Here is a 26994-nt window from a genome sequence, read left to right as displayed (position 1 = left end):
GTGACAAGATTTGCACAGTCCTTATGTACATTTTCAAATCTAAATGCCAGTTAAATCATTGTGGAATTCACTCACTGAAGTATTGACATCACTTAACCAATCTCTCTGTGGCCAGTAACACTGAAATAAATCTGCCGGTAACATTCAGAAATTGATGGGTTGGAGTCCGTTTCCTGAGTTTGCCCAATGTAACCTTCCATTTCAGCTCATTTGTCCCCACATTTCACATTGACTGTGTTTCGTCAAAAGAGAAGAGGTGAGCAGTATTTAAGCAGAATGGAGTTAAGGTCAAATGTCTGCGGGTGCTGGGGAGGAATGGACAAAGTACCTATTGGTAGGGTAATAGGCTGGAATCACAAATGTATGGGATAGATGTAGATGGTCCTCAGGAGCAGGGAATAGTCACCGACCCCGTGCAATCAAGGCCAACATGATTTACCAAAGGTACATACCAGTTCTGTTAGTTTTGTGCACTCAGTCACTCAGGTTTTTTATATTCACACTATTTGCACCACTCCATTGTTGTGCACACTCTCTGCGAGCAAGAAATGTCACGGCAATATGACAATAAACTGCTCTGAATCCGACACATTCCAATAAGAGTTTGTTTGCTTCCCCTCCCTTCCAAATTGGATGATCTCAAATTTCCCTCTGATACTCCATACTCACTCATGTTTCCCACATCCTTTAAAGCTTGTGCAAAAGAGGCTTGCCAGAATGCCGCCTGGTTTAGAGAGCTCTTTTTTATGAGGATAGGCTGAGTGAGACAGAGCAGATTAGATTCCTTCCTACCTCTTCCACCTGTCACCTTCTAGCTTCTTAATTCATCTGCCCACCTTCCCTCTCCCTAACCTGGTTTCACCTACCAGCTTGCACTCCTTCCCCTCCCTCCACCCTTTATTCTAGCATCTTACCCCTTCCTTTCCAGACCTGATGAAGGGTCTCGGGCCGAAACGTCGACTCCTTATTCATTTCTATAGACGCTGCCCGACCTTCTGAGTTCCTCCAAGCATTTTGTGCGTGTTGCTTTTGGATAAGTGAGCTATTTCCAAATTAGCCTTCAGCAACTGGGTGCAACAGGGATTAACGTTAGAGCCTCAACTTAATTATGGTCAGGTTGAAGATGCCATGCATACAATAGCCAAATTTGCTATTGATTCTTAGTTAGGCTGAGGAGAAGATGGAGTACCTGCAAAGGATGTGGACAACATTAGCGAGTACGGAGTTGGCTGTGTGCATGAAACAAACAACATTAACAAAGTTCAAAGTCAACTTATTGTCAAAGCACATATTTTCACCTTATACAACCCTGAGATTCATTTTCTTGCAGGCATACTCAGTACTTCCAAGAACCATAATAGAATCTGCGAAAGACCACACCCAACAGAGGGGACAACCAACATGCAAAAGGCAACAGACTGTGCAAACAGAAAAGAGAAAAAAAATAGGCAATAAATATTGAGAAAATGGGAGGAAGAATCCTTGAAAGTTAGTCCATAAGTTGTGGAAATGGTTCAGTGATGGGGCAAGTGAAGTTGGGTGACATTAAATGTACATATAGTAAATCATAAGGGACTGTTATTCTTTATTGCAGGGGGTTGTGATATAAAAGAGGCGAAGAATTTTTTTTTGTCATGAATGAACAAATAACTTTATTTGCAGGGATAATCAAAATGCACATTGAGTATGTTAACAATGGTTGATATCACAATTAATCTCCAGTGTTAAAGCGCATTTGAATTTCATTTTGATGGATGATGTTGCATGATAATATAATGCCAAACTCCACAAACACCGAGGCTGACACGCTATGCCCTATTGCCAAACAATAATAGAATCTCTGATGAGCAGTTTGCTGTGTGCAATCACCTTTAATTAATTTTTTAAAAAAATTTTTTTTATTGAGTTTTCAATGATTACAGAAGAAAAGAAAAAAAATATCAACCCTTCCCCCCCTTAACCCCTCCCTCAACATATCCCTATAGAAAGAAAGAAAAAAAAGAAGTAAAAAAGAAAGAAAGAAAGAATGCCTGGATATCGGAAGATCCCCACATGCTCCATGGAGTTCATAATAGCTTTAGTATATATATTTCTTTCCCCAAATAACCAGCGATCTATCTATTTAATTAATTAATCAATGTATTTATTTATTTAGTTACCCGGAGGACTGCATGGAGTTGTGCACTCCATTATTTAGGAGGGTCCCTCTTGCATAGAGGGTAATGCAGAGAAGGTTGATTACTGACATAAAGGATTTTTCATAAAACCTTTACAAAGAGACATTGACCAGATGCTCATTGGAAGTTAGAAGATGTAAACTCACTGAACTGTAAAATATTCCATGTAGGACTGACAGGGTTAATGCTGAGATTATATTTCCTCTTGCTAGGATATCGATAATTGGGAAGATTAAGTTTTGAATAAATCAAAGTGAAATGAAGAATTTCTTTGCCGCATTGGCTCTCAGGATGAGGCTTTTCATTCCAGAACAACGGAGGTGTCCTCCTCCTTCAAAGGAAGGGGCTTCCCTTCCTCCACCATCAACACTGCCCTCACCCGCATCTCTTCCATTTCACGCACGTCTGCCCTCACCCCATCCTCCCACCACTACACCAGGGATAAGGTTCCTCTTGTCCTCTCCTACCACCCTATCAGCCTCTGAGTCCAGCACCTAATTCTCCGGAACTTCCGCCATCTCCAATGGGATCCCACCACCGAGCACGTCTTTCCCTCCCCTAACTTTCTGCAGGGATTGCTCCCTACGTGACTCCCTTGTCCACTCGTACCTCTCGACTGATCTCCCTCCTGGCCCTTATCCTTGCAAGTGAAACAATATCAAGTCACTTTTTATTGTCATTTCAACCATAACTGCTGGTACAGTGCATAGTAAAAACAAGACGTTTTTCAGGACCATGGTGCTACATGAAACAATACAAAAACTACACTGAACTATGTAAAAACAACACAGAAAAAAACTACACTAGTCTACAGACCTACCCAGGACTGCATAAAGTGCACAAAACAGTGCAGACATTACAATAAATAATAAACAAGACAATAGGCACAGTAGAGGGCAGTAAGTTGGTGTCAGTCCAGACTCTGGGTATTGAGAAGTCTGATGGAAACTGTTACATAGTCTGGTCGTGAGAGCCCGAATGCTTTGGTGCCTTTTCCCAGATGGCAGGAGGGAGAAGAGTTTGTATGAGGGGTGCATGGGGTACTTCATAATGCTGTTTCCTTTGCGGATGCAGCTTGTAGTGTAAATGTCTGTAATAGCGGGAAGAGAGACCCCGATGATCTTCTCAGCTGACCTCACTATCCGCTGCAGGGTCTTGTGATCCGAGATGGCGCAATTTCCGAACCAGGTGGTGATGCAGCTGCTCAGGATGCTCTCAATACAACCCCTGTAGAATGTGAGGAGAATGGGGTGTGGGAGATGGACTTTCCTCAGCCTTCGCAGAAAGTAGAGATGCTGCTGGGCTTTCTTTGCTATGGAGCTGGTGTTGAGGGACCAGGTGAGATTCTCCGCCAGGTGAACACCAAGAAATCTTAACAATCTCTACCGAGGAGCCGTCGATGTTCAGCGGGGAGTGGTTGCTCCGTGCCCTCCTGAAGTCAACAACCATCTCTTTTGTTTTGTTCACATTCGGAGACAGGTTGTTGGCTCTGCACCAGTCTGTTAGCCGCTGCACCTCCTCTCTGTATGCTGACTAGCCATTCTTGCTGATGAGGCCCATCCTTGCCCCTACTCCTCCTCCCTCACTACCATTCAAGGCCCCAAGTAGTCCTGCCAGGTGAGGTCACTTTACCTGCAAGTCCACTGGGGTCATCTACTCTATGCGGTACTCCCAGTGTGGCCTGCTGAATATTAGCAAGTCCTGACTGAGATTGGGAGACCACTTTGTCGTGCACATTTGCTCCATCTGCCACAAAATGTGGGATCACCCGGTGGCCTCCCATTTCAATTCTGCTTCCCATTCCCATTCCCCCCTATTCTGCCATGATGAGTCCACACACGGGTTGGAGGAGCAACATCTTATATTCTGTCTGGGGAGCCTCCAACCTGACTGAATGAATACTGATTTCTTGAACTACTGGTAATCGCTGCACCCCTTCTCCTCCACCATTCCCCATTCCCACTTCCCTCTCTCACCTTATCATCTCCCTCTGCTGCTCCTCCCCCTTCCCTTTCTGACTTGGCCTCCGATTCTCTCCCTTTCTTCAGACCTTTCTTTCATCATCAGCTTCCCAGCTCTTTACTTCACCACCCCCCTATCACCTACCACCTTCCTCCCCTCCGCCCTCCTTATTTTGACTTCTCCCCTTCCTTTCCAGTCCGGTCTTGGCCCAAAACGTCAACCGTTCACTCTTTTCCACAGATGCTGCCTGGCTTGCTGAGTTCCTCCAGCATTTTGTGTGTGTGTGTGTGTGTTGGTGATGAAGAAATTCTTATCTCTTTGCAATTCTCTACTTTGGACGTGGAGATTGAGACCTTTGACAGTTGAAACACAAAAGAACCAATAAAACGCTGGGGATGAGACTTGAGTCACTTCATTATTGAACAGCAGAATAAACATCTGGAAACACTCAGCTGGTTAGGCAATATCTGTGACGGGAAAGAAACAATCCACATTTCTGATAAGACCCTTAAATGTCCACAGTCTATTTCAAAGTTCAAAGTAAATTTATTATCAAAGTATACAATTTGTCACCGAATACTACCCCGAGATTCATTTTCTTGCAGGTATTCACACTATTGGTATATTTCTGCACCATCTTGTGTCTCCGTTCCTTCACCTGAACCATTACTGTTTCCCTTTGCGCAGATGTTGCAAGAAGCGCTTAGTGTTTCCAGCATTTCTTGTCTTTAGGTCGGATTTCCAGCACTTGCAGTTTATAACTATCATTGAATGTTCCGATTCATGTATTCTTTTGTTCCTATGTACATTACACCTTCTCCCCTTGTGTCCAGGACAGCACCCAAAGGCGCGCCAGTGGCAGAACAGGGCGGAGACAGTCCGCGCCCATGCAGCTGGCAGACACCCTCTGTCAATCAGCCGTCACGTGGGGAAGGGGCGGGTCCAGTCTGGGGACCTTGCCCAATGGTGGGGCGGGGAGGCGTGACGCCGTGCTTTCCATTGACAGTGTCCTTGCGGGGTAGATCGGGAGACCCCGCGAAGCCAGGCGGCGAGCGCGTGAGTGAGAAAGCGGACGGACTCGGGGTTGGGGGAGCCGCGCGCAGCCGCCATTTTGTGAAGCACCAGCGCCAGCGGAGGGGCCGAACCAGCCGAGTTCGCACCGCTACCGCCGCACACCGGTAGCCAGGTGAGCACCGGCCGGCATCCCGCCCACCAGCCCGGCCCGGCGCTCCCGTCGGACTGAACTGCCGCCTTGCTGGTCCATGGGGAGCAGGGTCCGGGCTGTCGGGGAGGAGGGGGCCGACCGCCAAACTCGAGGTGTGTCAGGGCGCATTGTTAGTCCGCGCTGGCCGGGGTCGGGCTGCCAGCCACTGCCGGGGTGTTGGGAGGTGCCAGCCGGGCGCCGCAGTGAGTGGGGGGTGGGGGTGGACGAGCCGGCTCCGGGCTTTTGTCCGGCCCACATGGCCGGTGACGGCGTGGCTTGGCCCGGCCTCCGGGCTGAAGGAGGTGGTGGTCCGGGTCCGGGCCCGGGCCGCCTGGTCCGGGCCCGGGCCGCCTGGCCCGGGAGACTCATCCCCGAACCGGGCACATGTCGGTGTCTTTCCCGCCGCGCCCTCGGACCGTATGAAAAGGGCGGGAAGGCCCGGGTCCGCGGAAGCTCTTGGGCCTGGGGCTGTAGTTGATCTAGGCCAGTATAGGGTGGTGCCCGGTGCCGGCCACGCCGAGCCTGTCTGTACCCGTTTTTCTGTCCGCACGGCTGTCAGCACTGAGCGGCGGCTCTACACATGTTCTGACTTCCTTCTGTCCACGTGTACAGATGTCCACTGAAGCAATGGCGACCGAGCACATGAATGGGAATGGGATAGAGGAGCCCATGGAAACTTCCACTACCAGTCCTCGGTCTGAACACTACCAGACTTTATTAACGGCTGGCTTACCACGAAAGGTTGCAGACAAATTAGATGAAATTTATTTAGCAGGTATGTATTGTATAGCCTAATCAAAACTGTTGTGTATAGTACGGTTAAAGTACACCCATTTGCTGTTGTGGTTCAGGTTCATAATGGGCCCCTGTTCTTAATTTTAAAATGAGCTCAACCTCAGTACAGCTGAACATCTCACGCAGGATAATTGTCCACATTGCAGCCCTTCCTTCAGCAGCAAGGCAAGATGAATGCCTACTGATGTAAGAAATGTGCCTATTTATAGACAAGTTTGTGTTTCAGATCAATGAAGCTGCAGTCTGCCCGTTTACACCTGAAGGAAGAGCTGAATCCTTGGAAATTCATTGTGTGGTCTAGTAATGCAATTTGTTTTTAGTGCATTGCCAGGCATGAAGTAAACCACGTTTCAGTTCCTGGTTTGTCAGCTGAACAGTCTCAGCCAGGGATGGAGCTGAGTCATGACAGTGCAGTACTCGAGTAGCCTGTGATCCATTGATTTGATCCCTGTTGACCTAGTGGGTTAACCTCACAAAATGGCCATTGCTTAGAGTTACAGCAAAATTAATTGTTGTAATATTCTATTTTGGGGGGGAAAAGTACAATTTTGACGCTATTTGACTATTTTACAGTGAATTTGCTACTGTTATTTGAGTACATTTATCAATGAACTTTATACGAGTGCCTTAATTTCAAAGGACAACTGATATATCACTTTGTGGGGGGGGGGGAGGAGATTCCTTACTAGTGTTAGTATTTCAGAGTTTGAATTTGTCACTTTTCTGGTGTCCGTACTGAAAGTTCAGGGGTGACCCATTTTCTTTTTAGTTTTATTCATGCTGAAATCTACATGTCATGATTAAAAACTCCTAAGGAGGTGAAGGTGTCCTTCTGTGGGGCTGTTGATTATTTTTGAAATGAAAAATATTGTACAGATCTGCCCTCCCTCAGGTTCTGTGACCACTGATAAAAAGCTAATCTCTGATGGACCCAGGCTAAGGTGTTTCAGCAAATGATATCTCCATACATTTGTTTTTCTCTAGCTTGACCATCCAATAATACTTTCTTAGTCTGAGTCTCACCTCATGTCTTCTCAGCTGGAGCACAGATAAAAACTCAGTGAATATACGTTATCTTTTAGTCCAGTGGAGCTTGATCTCACCTTTGGTTTTCATTGGCTGAAATTTCTCCCTGAATGCTGCTACCTATCTTTCTGCATTTATGATTACCCATTAGACTTCCCTGAAAACTTGGTGAGTTCACAAACCTGACTGGTATTTGGGAAGTTAATGTTGAGAGTTTTCTGTGCCTTTTATTCAAAGTTAAAGTTGTTTTACAGTGTAAGCATCTAGGAAGAGGAGAAGCTATAAATGCTATCACTGATTTTTTTTTTGTTGACTTTCATTACAAACAAGTATAGTAGGAACCGGCCATTCAGCCCTTCAAGCCTACTCTGCCATTCAACTCCTGGCTGACTTTATCTAGGTACTCTATTCCCACTCTACTTAATGACTTGACTTCCACAGCTTTCAGTGAATGAGATTTCAAGGTTGTAGGCTCTTTGAAAGTGTTACTCTTCATTTCGGTCTTAAATGTGTGGCCTAGTATCCTGAAATCATGAACAACAACCCCACTTCCCTACAAGAAAGAGGTGCCTTGGTATCTGGCCTGTCAAGATGCATCAGAATTTTGTGTATTTTAACAAGATCTTTTTTCAATCGAGGAATCACCTTTTGCTCCCCCTCAAGTGTACAATTTCTTAAATACTGAGTCAAGCGTTGCACAGACTACTCTAGCAATAGTCCAAAATAATTGTAGCATAACATCCTTGCTCCTGCAGTAAAATCCTATTCCAATGAAGGGCAATGTACCGTTTGCCTTAAATGATAAATGGTAATTTTTGTAAGATCTTTTGAAGCCATTGTGGAAAAAGAATAATTCTAACTACTGTATATTTTATTTCAGCAGAGTTGAAAGTGTGATAAAGTGAGCAATTTTACAAGGTGAACAATACTGAATTACAATTCTTCAGAGGGTGTTACTAAATTCCAGGTCTTTTTTCCTGTAGGCTTGGTGTCCCATAGTGATTTAGATGAGAGAGCGATTGATGCTTTGAGGGAGTTCAATGAAGAAGGTGCATTGTCAGTGCTACAGCAGTTTAAGGAAAGTGATCTTTCACATGTTCAGGTAATCATTGTTTTCATCTTCCACAAGTACAGATTGTGGTGATGTTTTATAGGAATTTCTGATATGTTAATATTTTTCAGTTTCTGGGGAGGTTTATAATTGGAACTTAAACGATAGGAAGTTGCTGCAGTTTTGCAGCAGGTGTAGAAATCTGTCTTCCTTGTACTCTTGGAGCTACGTTATAGTCAGGCTAAAATTAGTTGTTTTGAGAGTATAAGTTGAGGTTTTTGTTGCACTGTCCAAAATGAGGGCCATCCTGGGGTTATGGACAAACAACTTATGGACATCCTTGCATGTTGTGAACAGCAGAACCAGTTTCTTTTCCCTTACTCCTCTCATTTATTTGCAGTCTATGACACTTGTTCAGGGTGCATCTGGGTGATGCTAGTTGTTGATACGATGCTATAAGTAGTGGTCAATATTAAGTTTTATTGGTTAGAATGTCCTTTGTGACTGATTTAATCTATTTTATTTTCCTGAAGAATAAAAGTGCCTTTCTATGTGGTGTAATGAAGACGTACAGACAAAGAGAAAAGCAAGGATCTAAGGTGACAGATGCTAATAAAGGTCCTGATGAGACAAAAATTAAGGTACAGTTCCAATATTACAATGATCACAATACATTGCTCTTTGAATTTTACTGCCTGTGTATGTCTGGAAAAAGTGCTGCTTTTAGAGCCGTAGTTTGATTGGGGAAGGGAGCTGTTGTAATTTTGGTGACTTAACACTTTCAGAGGTGCTGGGAATTAAACTAACTTTGGTATCTCAATTGGTCATATTTCATCAACTAAAGTCAGTTTGCAATATTTAAGATTGGTGAGAGACAGTTGGCAACAGTTTTTCTTGACTTAGGGATGTTGAGGGGGATTGCTTTTGTCAGATGGCCGTGGGTATATTTGGCTAAGAATGGGACAGTTTAGCAAAAAAGCTGTCCCTTTTTGGTAGTATTTATTTCAGATATTGGACAAAGTTCAGCATGACTGCTTTGGTGGCAGATTTCCATGCTAAATACTGGTGGGGTACTAATTTTAGCTTGTGTTACCTAACTGGCTGACTATGTCAATGGATATCAAAATTGAGTTCTTGCCTTTTAGTGCTCTTAATAGTTAGGCCTATATTAAGTTGCAGGCAAAACAGGAATAATGTCTTCTGTTAACGTCAAGAAGTTGAACAGGTGAAGGGGTTTATTGAAATTTAAAGGGTCTTTCAATTTGAATATCCACAGGATGGACGTGGAGGATATATTTCTTGGATAATTTAGACAGGGGTTCTCACTGGGGTGTCCATGGACCCCTTGGTTAATGGTAGGGAGTCCATGGCTTAAAGTTTGGAAACCCCAATCTAGGCTATAATGGATTGTCCATTGAAGAGAATGGAGAGTACATCTTTTTGAGATTTGAGTATTCTGAGCTCTTTGTATTGAGGCATAATTAACCAGCATAGAGCAGTTTGGACCACTGAGTCTGGCGACCATTAGCCACACATTTACAGAATCCCATTGTATTTGCACCATACTCCTGTCATTGGGATGTGGGAGGAAAGCCATGCTGTCACTGGGGGAGTGCTAACTGCTCAGTATCAGCAATGAGGATGAAACTTGGTTTGCTGGAAAGCTGAGGCAGCAGCTCTACTAACTGGGCTTACGTACATTTTCAAAATTTGCTTCCACCGTCCTTATGTTCTTAAGGTAGGAATGGGTGAAGTTGCAATCAGATCAGTCTAACCAGCTGTTGTCATTAACTGTTAGGCTTTATCCTTCAGCATAATCAGCGTTGGGGAATAGTTGGCACTCAATACAGGTGGACTGGAGTTGGTGGGTATTGGTCCAGCTGAGGTATTTCTCCCTCCACAGCCGGCACTTGTATTTACACTTTTTCTGCCCTGATTGTTGACCTGTGCACAACGGTCTTTTTGCATGTTTGACAACTGCATTGCTCTTGTCATCTCTCCTTTCTGGATCAGAACCAATAAGTGAGGAACTCAGTGGGATGGTGCCTTCCAGTAAATGTTGATGTCAAAAAGTTGGTGGTGGTCTACTTAGAAGATATGCCGTTTTCAGAAAATTACAGTTATAGTTTGACTTTATCTGTGCTTTATGCTTGATGCCTTGCCAACATCTTTCTTATCTGATGTTTTCAAATTACCTGTCTCTGTTGGTCTGGATGATTGTGTATTAGCAAATAGCTTGATGGGCTTGAATAACGGCTATCCAAAACTTCCCTATGTGAATAAATGGTATTAGATACTGGAGCAGAAGGTTCACAGACCATCCTTGGCACTGTAGAAAATTACTCCATCCAAATAAACTGACCTTTTACTATCTGTGTTAAAGATTGTCCCATTGTTTATTTTACTGGGATTGAGAGAGTTGCCTGTAATAATATAAGTAAATTCAACTCCTCAAACCTACCATTGCTGATTTTTGATTTTAATTTTGTTTTTATTCCCTCAGGCTCTCTTAGAAAGAACAGGTTATACGCTTGATGTTACCACAGGGCAGAGAAAATATGGTGGTCCCCCACCTGATACAGTTCATTCAGGTCCTCAACCAAACATTGGTACTGAGGTAAGCAGTAGTGTTTACAAAGGATGGATGTTTCATAGTCTGAATAAGTTAATGATAAACTTGTCATGTGAATGGTTGCTCAAGATCAGAAAAAGTGATGTGCACCTTAAAAGAGCGTAATGTGATATAGCTTTAATGATTGAAGTTCAATTGCTGCAGCTGCCCGAGTCTGTACGTTCTCCCCGTAGCTACGTGGATTTCCTCAGTGTGCTTCGGTTTATCCCACATTCCAAAGGGATGAATGTGGGCATGCTGTGTTGCTATTAGAAGCGTGGATGCACTTGTGGGCTGCTCCCTGAACACCCATGGACTGTCAGCTGTTGATGCAAACGATGCATTTCACTTTGCTTCAATATGTGTGACAAATATAGCTGATCTTTAATCTCATATGCAGAGAATTTTAAATGAGCCTTTGAATGACATTGTGTATTCAGTGGAAGTTGAATGTGAATTTCTTAGAATATCCCTTTGATAGTATAGAGAGCCATTACTACCAGTTTGTTGATGTAAAGGTTAAAAGTAGTTGCTGTTTGTTTTTATTAAATCAGTACATTTTTGTCAAAGATATTTGTAGGAAAAATACCAAGAGATCTCTTCGAAGATGAACTTGTTCCCCTTTTTGAGAAAGCTGGCCCAATTTGGGATTTACGCCTGATGATGGATCCACTAACTGGTTTAAATCGGGGGTATGCTTTCGTCACATTTTGCTCCAAAGATGCAGCACAGGAGGCAGTAAAATTGGTGAGATTCTGCAATGGTTACGTATGCTATAATCGATTCCTTTTTAATTAAGGCTCATTAATTGACCCAGTTATCAATTTTCAGTGCGATAACCATGAAATTCGGCCTGGTAAACACATTGGTGTTTGCATTTCTGTGGCAAACAACAGACTTTTCGTGGGATCCATTCCAAAAAGCAAGACGAAAGAACAAATTATGGATGAATTCAGAAAGGTTACAGGTAAAATTGATTTGATTTCATTCTGTTGGTTCAATTCATGCATACTATCCATTCAATTACTGTGGCATGTGTGGTGGATCAAGCAAATTCCCTGTGCTGCAAATAATTGGGTTAAATTGACAGCAAGTTCTGCAACAAATGATTTCATTGCTAACCAAAAAAAGTCTGATTTGTTATGAAATAACACATGCAGTTTGTGGTGTGGTTGGATTTAAGTCTGTCATTAGTTATTGAATCACATAATTGTGCAAGTTTGTCCCACTTTCATTGATAACTGTAAGATTAGTCTATAATATTCCCATTCAGTTATTTTCTTATCCTGTGTTGAGAAATTAATTCCTTTTAGTGATATGTCTATCCAGTGACCTGGGTGTGCAAGACTTGAAATTTAAGAACACACAAAATGTTGGTGGAACACAGCAGGCCAGGCAGCATCTATAGGGAGAAGCACTGTCGACGTTTCAGGCCGAAACCCTTCCTCAGGACTAACTGAAAGGAAAGATAGTAAAAGATTTGAAAGTAGTGGGGGGAGGGGGAAATGCGAAATGATAGAAGACCGGAGGAGGTGGGATGAAGCTAAGAGCTGGAAAGGTGATTGGCAAAAGGGATACAGAGCTGGAGAAGGGAAATGATCTTGGGACGGGAGGCCTCGGGAGAAAGAAAGGGGAAGGGGGGGGGGAAGCACCAGAGGGAGAGGGAGAATGGGCAGAGAGAAAAAAAACAACTAACAACTAAATATTGTCAGGGATGGGGTAAGAAGGGGAGGAGGGGCATTAACAGAAGTTAGAGAAGTCAATGTTCATGCCATCAGGTTGGAGGCTACCCAGCCGGTATATAAGGTGTTCCTCCAACCTGAGTGTGGCTTCATCTTGACAGTAGAGGAGGCCATGGATAGACATATCAGAATGGGAATGGGACATGGAATTAAAATGTGTGGCCACCGGGAGATCCTGCTTTCTCTGGCAGACCGAGCGTAGGTGTTCAGCGAAACGGTCTCCCAGTCTGCGTCGGGTCTCACCGATATATAAAAGGCCACACCGGACACAGTATACCACACCAGCCGACTCACAGGTGAAGTGTCGCCTCACCTGGAAGGACTGTCTGGGACCCTGAATGGTTTCCTCCCCTTACCCCATCCCTGACAATATTTAATTGTTTTTTTTCTCTCTCTGCCTGTTCTCCATCTCCCTCTGGTGCTTCCCCCCCCCCCCCTTTCTCCTGAGGCCTCCCGTCCCATGATCCTTTCCCTTCTCCAGCTCTGTATCACTTTTGCCAGTCATCTTTCCAGCTATTGAAGCTTCATCCCACCCCCTCCAGTCTTCTATCATTTTGCATTTCCCCCTCCCCCCCCCCCCCACTACTTTCAAATCTCTTACTATCTTTCCTTTCAGTTAGTCCTGAGGAAGGGTCTCGGCCTGAAACATCAACAGTGCTTCTCCCTATAGATGCTGCCTGGCCTGTTATGTTCCACCAGCATTTTGTGTGTGGTGTTTAAATTTCCAGCATCTGTAGATTTCCTCGTGTTTGCTCTTGAAATTTAAGATGTCTGTCAAATTGTATGATCAATGCTAGTGCCTTATCTCATCCTCCTAAAATATAGCAAAAGTCTTAGTGAAATGTATACTTGACATAAAAAGGTATTTGTTAAGTTTGAAGGCACATTGTATGTTTGAATGAGTTACTCTGGTACAGATATTCTCTTTCTTCCAAGCATTGGGCTGAGGATAATAAAGGTGTGCTTGCTCTGGTTGGTGCTCTTTCCTGGCTGAATGCTCAAGCTCCAGAGCACATAATTTGTGTGCTTCCTGAACCCTACTGTATTCCTTTCACTCAACATAGATTTTTGCCCTACCTTTCATTGGGGCAGAGACTCAGTGCAGGATCTCTTCCAGCAGTCCCAGAATGACTGATATCTAATGAGACCTTGCCACTGAAATATTCTAATTGTTTTGCTATTCATTGTCAAAAAAAATGGGAACTACTGAAAGGTGATATGAAATGCAATGCTGAATAAAGCACTGCATATTGACTTTAGTGAGGAGGTCTCATTTCATTTCTGTAATTTTATTCCCATTCATTTCAATGAGACCTATAGTTGCACACTACGATCATACGTGTAGGCTGAGGTAATTTTTAGTGTAAGACCAAGAGAATGTGTTATGGGAGCTCGGGTTAATAGAATGTTGTATTTTGACCTATTCGTGTGAGCCCCAAACTGCCCTATTAATTTCTACATTCATCTTGGCCATTTTTTTCATGATCTGGCAATCATGATCCTACTGTAAATTTAAGTTGTAAGCTGGCAGTCTCACTCGCTTGACAGCCGGTGGATAGATTGCTAGGCTTGTAATTCAGTGGAACCTGGTCTTTCATTGAAAAGTAGGAAACAGGAAAGTAGCTCAGAACAAAATACCCTTTTTCTTTTGAAGATTATTGGTATCCTGATCAATTTGTAGGGTAATCAGTTTTTGTATTTTGTTAGGATAGGAGAAATTTTGGGGATATTATTGATGTTGCATCTTCATGTATTTCAACCCTGAAGGAAACTGCTTTATCAGTAAGTAGATAAATGTAGAGAGTAGATGCTAAATAGTATTTTATTTATTTTGTCAGAGGGGCTCACAGATGTGATACTGTATCACCAACCGGATGACAAGAAGAAGAATAGGGGTTTCTGCTTCTTGGAGTTTGAAGATCATAAATCTGCTGCCCAGGCCAGGCGCAGGCTTATGAGTGGAAAAGTGAAGGTCTGGGGTAATGTTGTCACGGTGGAATGGGCAGACCCCATTGAAGATCCCGATCCAGAGGTCATGTCAAAGGTAATGCTTCTTGAATGTTTTAAATATTTTCCACATTTATTGGTATGGTATTTCAAATCCATAATTTCACTATGAACAATTAGTGCTGCAGTCACCCCTAGTGATAATTATCAGGATCGCTACATTACCTGCCGATTTTGGAGTGCACTCTGAAATGGAATGCCATTGTGAAATTCTCAATAGTGCTTGAGACTCCATGTCATATATGTAGCAGCTTCCAGTATATGTTCAGTAGTGAATGGCTCACATTTCCTTAGGCACCAGAGTGCAGTTGTATAGTCTCTATTAGATGTAACTTCAGCAGTTGACGAGTTTCATGTGATTTGAGATAAAACTACCTACTTTTTTAAAATCCCTGTGTTTGCCTAAATTCTAAGTTTTCTCTTTGAAGATTTGGTATAACATCTGAAAGGATGCATTAATTGAGTGTTACAAAATTTGCCACCTTGAACATTCACAGATACTGGAGTTTACCCCTCACGAATCAAGTTCTTGGTAATCTTTTGTTCTGAGCTGATAATAGCAAGTTTTATTTGCACCAATCAGGTCTTGATCATGGCTGCTACAGGGAAGCTATCCACATATGGAATATCCACAGAATCTCACATTGTTAGCATGAAGTTTGTCTTGGGTTTGAGATACCTACTTTACATGGGTTGTTAAAACAGCATTTCCCAAACTCAGGCTTCTCTTACTAACAAGGCAGGCAATAGCATGTACGAGCAGTTCACCATCAGCAATGTCTCACATTATCCTAGTTTTGAAATATAGAATATAATAAAATAGTACAGAACATTTAATCTAGTGCAAGATCAATCTAATGCTTCCCTCCCACATAACCCACCATTTTTTTTCCATCCATGTGCCTATTAACAAATCTTGGATGCCTCTAATAGATGTGCCTTTACCACCACCTGGCAGCACATTTGATGCATTGTGGGAAAAAGAAGTCTATCTTTGACATCCCCCATATACTTAACTCACTTAACTCTATCTCTGCCTCTTACCATCATAGACTATCAAGTGACCTCTGATCTATCTTCTCTCTAAAGAGAAGCCCAAGCTCACTCAACCTTTCCTCACAAGACATTCTCTAAACCAGGTAAATCTCCTTTGCCACCCTATAAAGATTCCATATCCTTTTTATGAGGTGACTGGAACGGAACATGACACTCCTAAGTGTGGTCTAACCAGAGTTTGATAGAGTTGCAACATTATCTTGCAGCTCTAGATCTTAAACCCCCGACTAACGAAGGCTATGACACCATGTGCCTTCTTAAAGCAATTTTAAATGATCTGTGGATGTGAACCTCAACATCCTTCTGTTACTCTACATTGAGGGGCAGGAGAATCTTGCTGTTAATCCTGTTCTCAGTGTTAAAAGTTTGACCTTTCAAACTATATCATTTTGTGCTTTTCCAATTGAATTCTATGCTACTTCTCAACCCAGCTCTGCAACTTATCCCGTTGTAGCACACAAAATGGTGGAGAAACTCAACGGGTCAGGCAGCATCTACGGAGAAGAATATAGCCGACTTTTCAGGCTGAGACCCTTCATTAGGACGACTTTGTAACCTGTGACAAGTTCTGTGTACAAATCCATGCTCAGAAGTTCATCACCTCTGTTTCTGATACTTCTCACAGTAAACCTATCCAACTGCATGAATAATCTTATCTGCTGCCTATCCTTCCTCTTAGTCTCTACACATTGCATCTAACTTTCCACCAACTGCTCCGTCCTCTGTTTTATCACTTTCTCTTACCCCTCGCCAATCTCTGCAATGGCTCTAGAAAGCCTGCCCATGAGTATATTGGTCAGATGTCACTTGTCTCTTTTGTACAAATCTTACCATATATTGCCAGCATTTCGTTGTGGCTGATTAGGCATCATGAAACTCGTGTGAAGTACCTAATCTCACCTCTTAGACGATAGCTCACTACCTATTTCAAGGATAAGTAGTACATGTAATACTGGCCTTCCAGACAATGTACACCAAAGTCTAGCTTGCATCTTGGGCTGTATACTTTCACTTCAAGGCTTCTCATCTTTTTACTCATTTTTACTTTTGGTCACAGTGATCAATGGAAAGAAAGTAGTCATAGGAAAGTACAGCACAGAAACAGGTTCGCTCCAGCTAGTCTGTGCTGAACCATTTAAGCTGCCTACTCCCATTGATCTGCACCACGACCATAGCCTTCCATACCCCTATGTCCACGTGCCTATCAATACATTGAAACATTGAAATCGATCTCACATGCACCACTTGTGCTGGAGACTTATTCCACACTCTCATAACCCTCTTGAGTGAAGATGTTTGCCCTCATGTTCCCTTTAAACTTTGTCTTACCCCATATACCCCATATACCTCTGGTTGTTGTCCCACTGAACCTCTGGGGGGGGGGGGGGATCCCTCCTTGCATTTTATCTATACTCATCATAATTTTGTGTACCTCGATTAAATCTCAATGTTCAGTGCACCAAGGATTAAACTCCCAATCTATTCAATCTTTCCTTATAACTCAGGTCTTGTAGACCCAGCCAACATCCTTGTAACTTTTCTCTGTACTTATTTACATCTTTTCGTGTGGGTAGATGAGCAAAACTGAACACAATAATTCAAATTAGGCTTCACCAATATCTTGTATAACTTCAACATAACATCCCATCTCTTGTACTATTTTGATTTTTGAAGGTCATTGTACCAAAAGCTTTCTTTGTGACACCACTTTCAACGAAATACAGACCTGGTTGGTCCTACTGAAATGCAATATCTTGTACTTGTCTGCATTAAATTCCACCTGCCATCTTCAATCCATTTTTCCAGCTGGTCCAGATTCTGCTGCAAGCCATGATAGCCTTCCTTGTTGTACACTATACCCCCAATCTTGGTGTCATCCACAAATTTCATGATCCGGTTGCCAACCTCGTCAACTGTCTACTGCCTTGCCTTCAACAACATTCCTGATAACTTCCTTGAAAAAAAATGTAAGATTGGGTAGACATGATCTACCAGGCAGGAAGCCATGCTGACTTGCCTATCCAAATTCTGGTATATCTGGTCCCTCAGAATTCCTTTCAATAACTGATGTCAGGCACACCGGCCTATCATTTCCTGGTTTATTTTGAGAGCCTTTGTTAAACAGTGGTCTATGCAGTGCTCACCTGTTGCTTGATGTTTTAAATGTCTGCTAGGGTCCCGTCAATTTCTGCACTTGCCTCTCACTGGGTCCAATGGAGCATCTTGTCAGGCCCTGGGGATTTATCCACCCTAATTGCCTCAGCATGGCAACCATCTCCTGTAATCTGTATAGGGTCCGTGAAGTTGATGCCACTTTGCCTCACTTCTATAGACTCTTGTCTACTGCATAAATAGAGATACAAATAAAATTATTTAATGTTCTTAATATTTTTCTTTATAAATAATTGATATATATACATCTTGATTGCAGGTAAAAGTGCTGTTTGTTCGCAATTTGGCCAGTACAGTAACAGAAGAATTACTAGAAAAGACTTTCAGTCACTTTGGCAAACTGGAGCGGGTGAAGAAACTTAAAGATTATGCATTCATTCATTTTGATGAGAGAGATGGTGCAGTAAAGGTAAAGAAAGTTTCAATGTAGTGCTATGCAGCATCAAGTGAAAGGCATGAGTTTGTCATAATCCATGCTACTGATTATTTGGCTCAGCTTGTTTGTTTAATTGTTTATCTGGGCAAATAATTATGTAAAACTGCTATATTTACTACTTTGTTCCAGGCAATGGATGAAATGAATGGGAAAGATCTAGAAGGGGAAAATATTGAAATTGTTCTTGCTAAGCCACCAGACAAGAAGAAAAAAGAACGTCAAGCTCAGAGGCAAGCTGCTAGATCTCAGCTGTGAGTATATCTTGATGGTTCAATATTTTTAATCTTATTTCAAGTCTGGTTAATTATAGTCAACAGTTTTTTTTCCCAAGAAACTGTTCCAGTTAAAAAGTATTGCTTTTGGTGATGCATGGAGTCTAGGTCAGATTCCAGCCTAGTGGGAATGTCCAGCTGTAAGACAAGCTGTTGGTGCATCAGCAGATCTGTTCAACAGCACTTCTACTTTGGCCAATTGCACAACAATTATTTGTTTAAGTCATATAAGCATGAATCCTTTCAGGACAAATCTGGTGTATTCAACTCCTGATGCCTTTGAAATTTGGAACTTTTTGCTTATTATCTGATAACTGGTGTTTGGCCAGCAGATGGAAGTAAATGATATTAATTGGTGATGGATCTAGCTAAAAATGTATATTATGTATCAGAAATATACCTTTAAAAGGCTACTTTTTTGAACTCCCATTGTATTCGTGGTTGAGGTTAAGCTGTTTACAGAATGCTAGGTTCCTCTGTTAGGTGCTGATTTTTGTTTCCTCAATCTTGCCCTCAGTTAAACCAGAAGAGCAGACTATGTAATGTAGTATTGTGGGAATCTCCCACTAGATTTGTTGGCGTTTAGTTTAGATTGAAACTGTTGTGCCATTTAGTTCAATCACGGACGATTGCCTTATTTCCTTTAACTTAGTTTCCTATTTTGTCCAAAACTGAATTTAGTTTTTACAATTGTAGGTCAGATAGGCTATGTACAACTGTACAGGTTGATCCGCCTGAAATGTACTATACCCCTGCCCTCCTAATGAATTAAAATAGTAAATGTACGTTACATCCTTCAGTTTTACCTGTTCATTTAGGTTATCTTGTACAGGTGCAGATGTTCTTGTAATGTAGTCTGCTTTATTTTGATGGCATCTATTACAGTTTTCTTTCAGTTCTGTTGTACCTAATATTGATGACCAGGGAGATGTGATCATGTTGCCTGTGGTAATCAGTATTAAGAATGGTGGCTCATGAAGACATGGTAGTTCTTTTAAGGATTGAGAAATGAAAACATCACCCAATCTTCTTGCTGACAGTTCAAATGTTCCATTTGATATCCATGAATACTTTGGTTTTAATTTATTAAGAGTAGGTCTTTGCTTTAACTTGAAAGAACATTTATCATTGTAACTGAACTAATGTCTTAAACAAATCAAATGTCTTTTTAACTCCAGGTATGAGGATTATTATTACTACCCTCCTCCCCGCATGCCCCCTCCAGCACGAGGCAGAAATCGTGGAGCCAGAGGAGGTTACAGTTACTCATTAGATTACTATAGTTACGAAGATTACTACGATTATTATGGCTACGATTACCATGATTATCGTGGAGGATATGAAGATCCATATTATGGTTACGATGATTATCAAACGACTGCTAGAGGACGAAGTGGCAGAAGTGGGAGAGGTGCTCCTCTTATCAGAGGTCGTGGAGTTCCCCAACCACGTGGAAGATCTGGATTCACACAACGTGGTCAAATGGCAGGGAGAGGTGCTCGTGGTGCAAGAGGGGGTCCCCAGACACAGAGAACCCGCGGGGTACGTGGTGTGAGGGGTGGCCGCGGTGGAAATGTAGGAGGCAAACGAAAAGCTGATGGGTACAACCAGCCAGATTCGAAGCGGCGCCAGACCAATAATCAGAACTGGGGCTCCCAACCTATTGCTCAGCAACCGCTCCAAGGTGGTGATTATTCTGGTAACTATGGTTACAAATCTGAGAACAACCAGGCTACTTGTGGGCAACAGTGGAAATAAGCCATTAGGGTTTATAACGTGACTGATAGCTTGTTTGAACTGACTTCAAAAATCCAATTGGCCTTAAATCTGATTGGCTGCCGCTAGTTAATTGGTGACATCTGGCAAGAATCCCATATGTGCAAATCTCTGTATATATTTTTACCAAATAGAGGATGGCACTGTCTGCAATGACTGGGAATGGCTTTTTTTTTTTGGAAATTTGGCTGCTTTGATAAAAGCATTCCAGAAAGTTTAGCAGAGGTTCGACATAATTCATCATGTTTTTGACTTTTTTAAAAAATCTGGCTTATCATTTCAACATGGCTTCACTGTATGCATATTACTGGTAGTTCTGTTTCCTTGACGTTTTCAAGCTAAATGAATAAATTTTCAAACAGTTCCCCCCCCCCCCCCCCCAACTGAATTTCTTTTAATTGAAATAACTGATGTTTTTGTACATTACTACCAGGAGTAGGCAAGTTGAACCTAGATAAATTTATTTGCTTTTGTCCAATTTAACATTACTACATTCCTTTGGTTTGGCTATTCCAGAAGTGACACTTTGTCAAGTCTTGCTTGTATTTTCTACTGTTACTATCTACTATAAAATTTCAAAATTCTCAAGCCGCATGGATTTAACCAAATACCGTTTTGTTGCAGTCATTTTCCTTTGACATTTTTCAATCGCAAAAGCTGATCCAAATTCTCCAATGAATTTATAATGGAAATCCTTGGTCAGAATGGTTATGGAAGGAAGTACTAGAAGCGTGTTTTAGCATTTGCACAGTTTTATTTATGTATTTCTTGTATGTGAATGATATTTAACATAGAGAAGGAGATTCTTTTAAGGTAGCATGTGATACATCAGTAGCAGAGTCTTGCAGTTTTGTAAAATTGATTGGGTGAACTAGGGCATATTATTGAGGCACATTTGCTTTGCATTAAGTTATCTAACTGAGTTGCTGCATTGCTTTTTGACTTTTAATAAAGCACTGATCTTATGTCATGGAAGTACTGTGGGGATGATGCCAAAGGATACCTCAGATGTGTTTGTGCTTTTTGTACAGTACGTTTTTTTCCAAATAGTTTATTCCTGAAGATGAATTTTTAAAGGAAGTCAGAAGTACATTTCTAAAGTACAAATCACAAAAAATCTAGCTGCTATTAATTTTCGGCATTAAATGCTTAATATGTGCTTTGCTTAACACCTAAAATGCTTACTGTGTTGTGAAATAACTGATGTTTGCTTAACCAAGCTATGTTCTCAAAATATGGTGACATATTTTGATCAAATTCTCTTTGGAAACAGGAGTGTACCACTTATATTCTAAGAATTAAATTCAGAAATCCATATTGACTTCAAACACAAATTGTGTACCTTTGAGCTTAATCCAGATAAACAATGCTGTGAATATATTTTTACATTGAAAAATTACATTGAACCACCAGGGTGTGTATATGGATTAATGTAAATATGCTGAAAGCTCTGAAGAATTGTTTGGAAAGCTGAAAATATTTAAATTAAATGGTATACTCAGTTTTTAAGATGAATTCACCTGGGCAGTAACAATAGCTCGTTTGTTGTATTTTGGGTTCAGATAGTTACTATACTGAAGCATTAAATATGGATTATTGAGTAACATTTTTCTTAAATTCTTACTGGCTTCCTTTTGTTGCCTGACTAGCAGGAAAACGAGGTCGAGGCCGGTCCTGACCTGTTTTGATGACGACTGACTTGCTGAAGTTACACTGGAAGCTGCTAAGAGATGATGGTAAGATTCCAGATGATGACGCCAAATGGAGACCAGGAACAGCCAAGGAGAAAAGCTTCAGATGTCAATGTATATGGACTGTAATTTTTAAATTTTGTATAGCAAATTTACCTTTTTTGTAATATACAGGGGTAGTGGTGGGTGATGACCATTGCTTTGTTGGATGATTTCATAATGGCCATGGTATTCGTACAAATACCAGACCTGCTCAGAAAACATTATGTCCAAGCCATTGCATTCACGTCCAGCTGATTGTAGTTCTTGTGTTATTCCTCATCACTACCTCACACTGCAGTTCGAGAACTCATTACTCCTGAAGAGGACTGCTTGCAGATGGAAGTGTAATTAATCACCAATATTTCAGGTAGTTGAGCATTCCAGAAGAATGGTTCTTTTCTGAACCTAACTTTAAAAAAGGGGTTGTTAACTTACCTCGGTAAACGAGGATAAAACTACCCTTTGTGTACTGTATATATAGAGAACTGTAAACAAGAGCAAGATTTGTTTTGCTGTATCTGCCACAAAGAAAACCTTTTATTGCCTGCTTAGTTTTTTTTTGTTTTTATTCAGTACCCTTTTTAATTCAGGCTAAATTAGTGTATTGAGAATTGTAGTGGTACCCTATCTTTATTACAAATGACCATAACAAACCTTGCTCTTGTCTCTATTAAACTGAAATTGCTGTGTTGCTTTTTCAGATACTATAGTTAACCTTAGGTTGTATTATAGTTGAAGGAGCTGTTACTTTTGTAAGTACTGAGATGTTGGAAATTGAAAATTCAATGACAGCAAACTGTAATGTTTAAATTACAATATCCCTTTAAATAGTTTTGTATGGGTTAGTTTTAGCAATGTATGGAATTGCACATATCTTTGTGTTCTAATGAAGTTAATACTTTGTTAGTTTGGATTTGATGTGTGTACTGTTCTCTAGTAAGCACACTTTTTCATAAGTTGCCCCCATGACTCAGTGGCAAGTTTCTTTTGTAAATACCTTTCACAAATGTCTAACCTTTTGACCTAGAATTTTTTCCAATTTGTTCCCTGGTTCCAAAAGTGATAGCCCCATGACCATAATTACCATGTTTAGAAAGGATAGGATGCTAATTTGTACAACTACAGAGATTAGATGCGCAACATTTTATTACCTCTTAAAGTTATCTTAAGATATTTGCTCTTGGTATATTAGGATGGTTGAATGACTTAAGATACTTTAAGTTACATGGTATAATGCTTTAGTGGTTCTTTGAACTTGAGTAATAAAAGAGTAAGCATATATTTGTTGAGAATTCTTAATTCATATAAATTGACCCTTGAGCCACTTACGCATTTTAGAAGTTTGTACCATAGGATAGTTTAAAATGAGATGTATTTTGGTTAAACTCAGAACTGGAACAGTGGTTGTGGTTTACCTAAGAATTATCCTAGCACTATGGTGCCTTGTTTTGGTTTTGAACAGCTTGTTCAATAGGTTATAATATTCCTCACTATAGGTCATTAGAAATGGCCAAGTTTATCTAACTAATTTTATGTTTAGTCTTTGTGCTGATTTCATTTGGGTTGCATTGTGTAATAAAGAAGGATTAGCAAGGCTGGTCTAGCATTCCCTGCTGAAGAAAGTGCATAGTTTTATGGTTAGTAAACCTGTCTGCCTTCACTGAGATTTGTGAATGTTTGTCATTCTAGAGGATGTGCATAACTGCCTTGAGTGATTCAGAACTTCAAGGGAGATAGAGACTAGAGTTGGTGCAGATATTTAAGAAAAAAATCCTTGCAGAAATAACTACCTAGATGTTGAGGCATCGGATTTTAAATTAACATGACTGTATTTGCATCAGTCCTACCGTGCCTATAAAAATCAGACTTCAGGTTATTTTATACTGATGTATTTTATCCAGTATTGACAATATTCCATTCTGTTGGGATCGAATGCTGCATTTCTTGTAAATTGTTGCTATAATCATGTTTCACTGTTGTAGTTTATATATTTAACAAGTGACATTGTAGGCTTAATGTCAGTGGCATTGCATTTGTAAAAGATGTGAGGGCAGGTCAGTACCTACACCATGGTGTTCTATCTTGCACTGACCAGGTTTATGGAAACTTGTAAGTGGATCAAAACCATGTAGATAGATGGATGGGACCAAGAAAATTGAGCAAAAGTTCAGGTAACAATAAGAACAGAAGGGTAAGATATGTGAAAGATTTTTTAAATTTTTGGAATTCAAATGTGTTTGATTAAAAGGGATATTGTAGTTTTAAGTTTACCCCAAAGTTTGCAACTAGATGAAAGGTTAATATCTGGATGTGAATTGGTAAATCTTGGCAAAAACTACCTGATCAATTATTGCCTTCATCTACCTATGGAAACTGGAGATGTTACTTGTCCTGAAAGGACCTTGCTGTTAAGTACAGCAAGATTTCATTGGCATTGATCATCATCGCTTCATTCCTGCAGATAAACATTGTTTTATACTGTAAGCTGGAGGTGAGTGTAACTTATTTTTGTAATAAAGATTTTGATTTTTAAGCATGTTTTCCTAATGGAGGATTTCTTTGGTTGTCCACTTGGTGACAGAACAATCACATATCTAGTTTGAAAATATTTCAGTGATGCAAATCTGTTCATGCATTATCAGATAGCAATCAAATTACGTAGAGGTCCATTTTCTTGGAGAAAGAACATACCTTTCAGAGCTAGTGAATACACTTGACAGTTTTCTCTACCCCAAGGACCTTGTTGATCACGATTCTTACAAGATTCTAATAATTATAGGTCCTTTGATTGGGAATCTCCAATACAGAGATTTGATGTTTTCCTTACGATTTAATAATTACATGACCTTAAGACTAATTTTGCATTACCTGTGACTCCCATCAATGGATAGCAAATGGGTCAAATTTAAATATGCTAGTGACACTTGTAATTAAGCTGGCAGCGTGCTCTATTATTCTGTGTAATCCACTGATTCAAAGTGTGGATTCTTGCAGAAACAATAGCTTTAGTGTCCTTTTCATTTTGATAGATCTACCAACTGCTGTCACCGCTGCTTGTATTTTAATACTGGAGCCCTGTCCCAACTAAAGTTAATGCCAAGGTAGTTACCTTGGCCATTTAGGCAAGCTTTTCTCAAGGTATTGAGTGACAAAAAATGATACTTGTCCTAATGTAATGGGGTGAACAGCAAATCAAAGTAGAGAAAATGTAGGCGATAGAGATTTAAGTATAGATCTTAAATAATATTGGATGGGATATCTGATTTGGGTCTACAAATAGAACTTGGAAAGAAAATAGATTTTTTAAAATAAATTGCAGAATCATAGGAAATTTGGTAAAGGTGACAACACAAGACTCCATGGATAAATATAAGAAGAGGAGAGTTATCTGGTCTAGGTGTCTTTTGCACATTGATAACTTTCAAGCAAAATTAGGCCATTTGGCCCATTGAGTCCGCACCACCATTTAATCATGACTGATACTACTTTTCCCAATCCTCAGCCTCACTACCTGGCCTTACCCCTCTAACCTTTGATGCTACGTTCAATCAAGAACCTATCAAGCTCTGCCTTAAATACAACTGAAGACCTGGCCTCCATAGCTGCCCCTGTGGTAGCAAATACCGCAAATTCATTGGCTAAAGAAATTTCTCTGCACATCAGTTTTAAATGGAAGCCCCTTTATGCTGAGGCAGTGCCCTCTGCCATATACCCCCCCCCCCCCCCCAACTACTACCTTGGGAAACGTTCCCATGTCTACTCCTTTCAACATTCAAAAGGTTTCAATTAAATCCCCCATCATCCCTATAGATTCCAGCAAGTACAGACCCAAAACTATCAAATGTTTCTTGTATGATACCCTTTCATTCCTGAAATCAACCTTGTGAATCTCCTCTGAACCCTTTCCAATGCCAGGACATCTTTTCTTGGATGAGGAGGCCAAAACTGTTCACAATCCTCAAGGTAAAGCCTCACCAGTGCCTTATAAAGAATCACATCCCTCCTTGTATTCTGTAGTATTGATGTGACTCGGATGCCGCTGTAGATTGAACAACCATGTTTATTCAACAGACTTCCATTTTTCTTAACCCCCATCTTCACATCATACACACTCTGACCTACAAATACTCACACAATACGTTACATCCTCCTCAAGATTTTTTTTAACAACACTGAATTACCAAAACAATGCTTCTAGGTATGCCTTTCTTGCATTGCAACAGCCATGACATAAACTAAAAAAAATCTTAACATGCTGTATTCTACATTGTATCTTACAATACTAACAGCAGTATATTTTCTTTTACCAACATAAACTAATAAACCTTTTATTTCACACCTTATAACGTGTGACTTTGCCTCAAACTGTGTGAGACTAGGTAGATCTAGTCTCTAGCTGGAAGTTTGACTTGTCTCCCAGACCGTGTGTAACACAACTGTGGCTGTACTTGTCCTTCATCAGTGTCAGTCTCTCGAGTGACCTCTTGTGTCTTTGCGGTTTGCATTCCCACCTTGGTCGGCCCACACCGAACCTTCACCTTTGTGTCGTGGGGTTTCGTCGTGCCCCTCACTCTTGGTGTCGTTTGTTTCCATATCTGTATCTGTGGAAATGTCCTGTGCATCTGTACGTGGAAATTCCCTCTCGCCTGTCTTCAGCAGATGCTTCCTGTTCCTCCTGTAGACTTCCATCCGGCGTGCAAACTATGAAGGATCTTGGTTGCTGATGTCTGTTCACAACCACAGCTGGTTGCCAAGTGTCTCCTCTCTGTATTCTGACATTTTCACCTGTATGCAGATCTGGCAACTGTCTTGTATGTCTGTCATAGTAGCTCTTTTGCTTTATTTCCTTGTACTTCTGCTTGTCATGTACTTGAGCATTACCTTCAGGAGTCAGTAGAGTTGTGGATGTTGGGAGTTTGGATTTCAGATGACGTCCCATCAACAGCTGCGCAGGAGAGAACCCCACGCCCTCAA

At 41.1% G+C, this 26994-nt stretch overlaps 1 protein-coding gene across 4 annotated transcripts; it reads left to right on the top strand.

Annotated features, from left to right (window-relative positions):
- The first annotated feature begins 5152 nt into the window (after positions 1-5152).
- On the top strand, positions 5153-24553 carry LOC140730799 (heterogeneous nuclear ribonucleoprotein Q-like). Of its 4 annotated transcripts, none has more exons than XM_073051702.1 (12): positions 5188-5325; positions 5956-6118; positions 8148-8266; positions 8749-8856; positions 10719-10832; positions 11397-11573; positions 11658-11793; positions 14407-14612; positions 18063-18212; positions 18369-18490; positions 19690-20053; positions 21940-24553. In XM_073051702.1, exons 2-12 carry the CDS (start codon positions 5956-5958, stop codon positions 21973-21975), a joined length of 1695 nt encoding a protein of 564 aa, XP_072907803.1. In that variant the 5' UTR covers positions 5188-5325; the 3' UTR covers positions 21976-24553. The 4 variants fall into 4 exon arrangements, with proteins under 4 accessions (XP_072907801.1, XP_072907803.1, XP_072907802.1 ...); XM_073051701.1 differs by having other exon boundaries at positions 21937-24553; XM_073051700.1 differs by lacking the exon at positions 21940-24553 and having other exon boundaries at positions 5153-5195; positions 19690-20653.
- The last annotated feature ends 2441 nt before the right edge of the window (positions 24554-26994 follow it).

The sequence above is a fragment of the Hemitrygon akajei genome, chromosome 7, assembly GCF_048418815.1.
Source record: "Hemitrygon akajei chromosome 7, sHemAka1.3, whole genome shotgun sequence".
In the NCBI taxonomy this organism is placed as follows: Eukaryota; Metazoa; Chordata; class Chondrichthyes; order Myliobatiformes; family Dasyatidae; genus Hemitrygon; species Hemitrygon akajei.
Note: the sequence above shows the minus strand (reverse complement) of the source record. Positions and strands in the feature narration are given on the sequence as shown.

Bases quoted from the DNA above. Each gene is read 5' to 3' on its own strand.
- LOC140730799 (XM_073051700.1), top strand. From the start codon at position 5,956: ATGTCCACTGAAGCAATGGCGACCGAGCACATGAATGGGAATGGGATA. The intron at 11,794-14,406 runs GTAAAATTGATT...TTATTTTGTCAG, and splicing joins TGAATTCAGAAAGGTTACAG to AGGGGCTCACAGATGTGATA. The intron at 14,613-18,062 runs GTAATGCTTCTT...TCTTGATTGCAG, and splicing joins ATCCAGAGGTCATGTCAAAG to GTAAAAGTGCTGTTTGTTCG.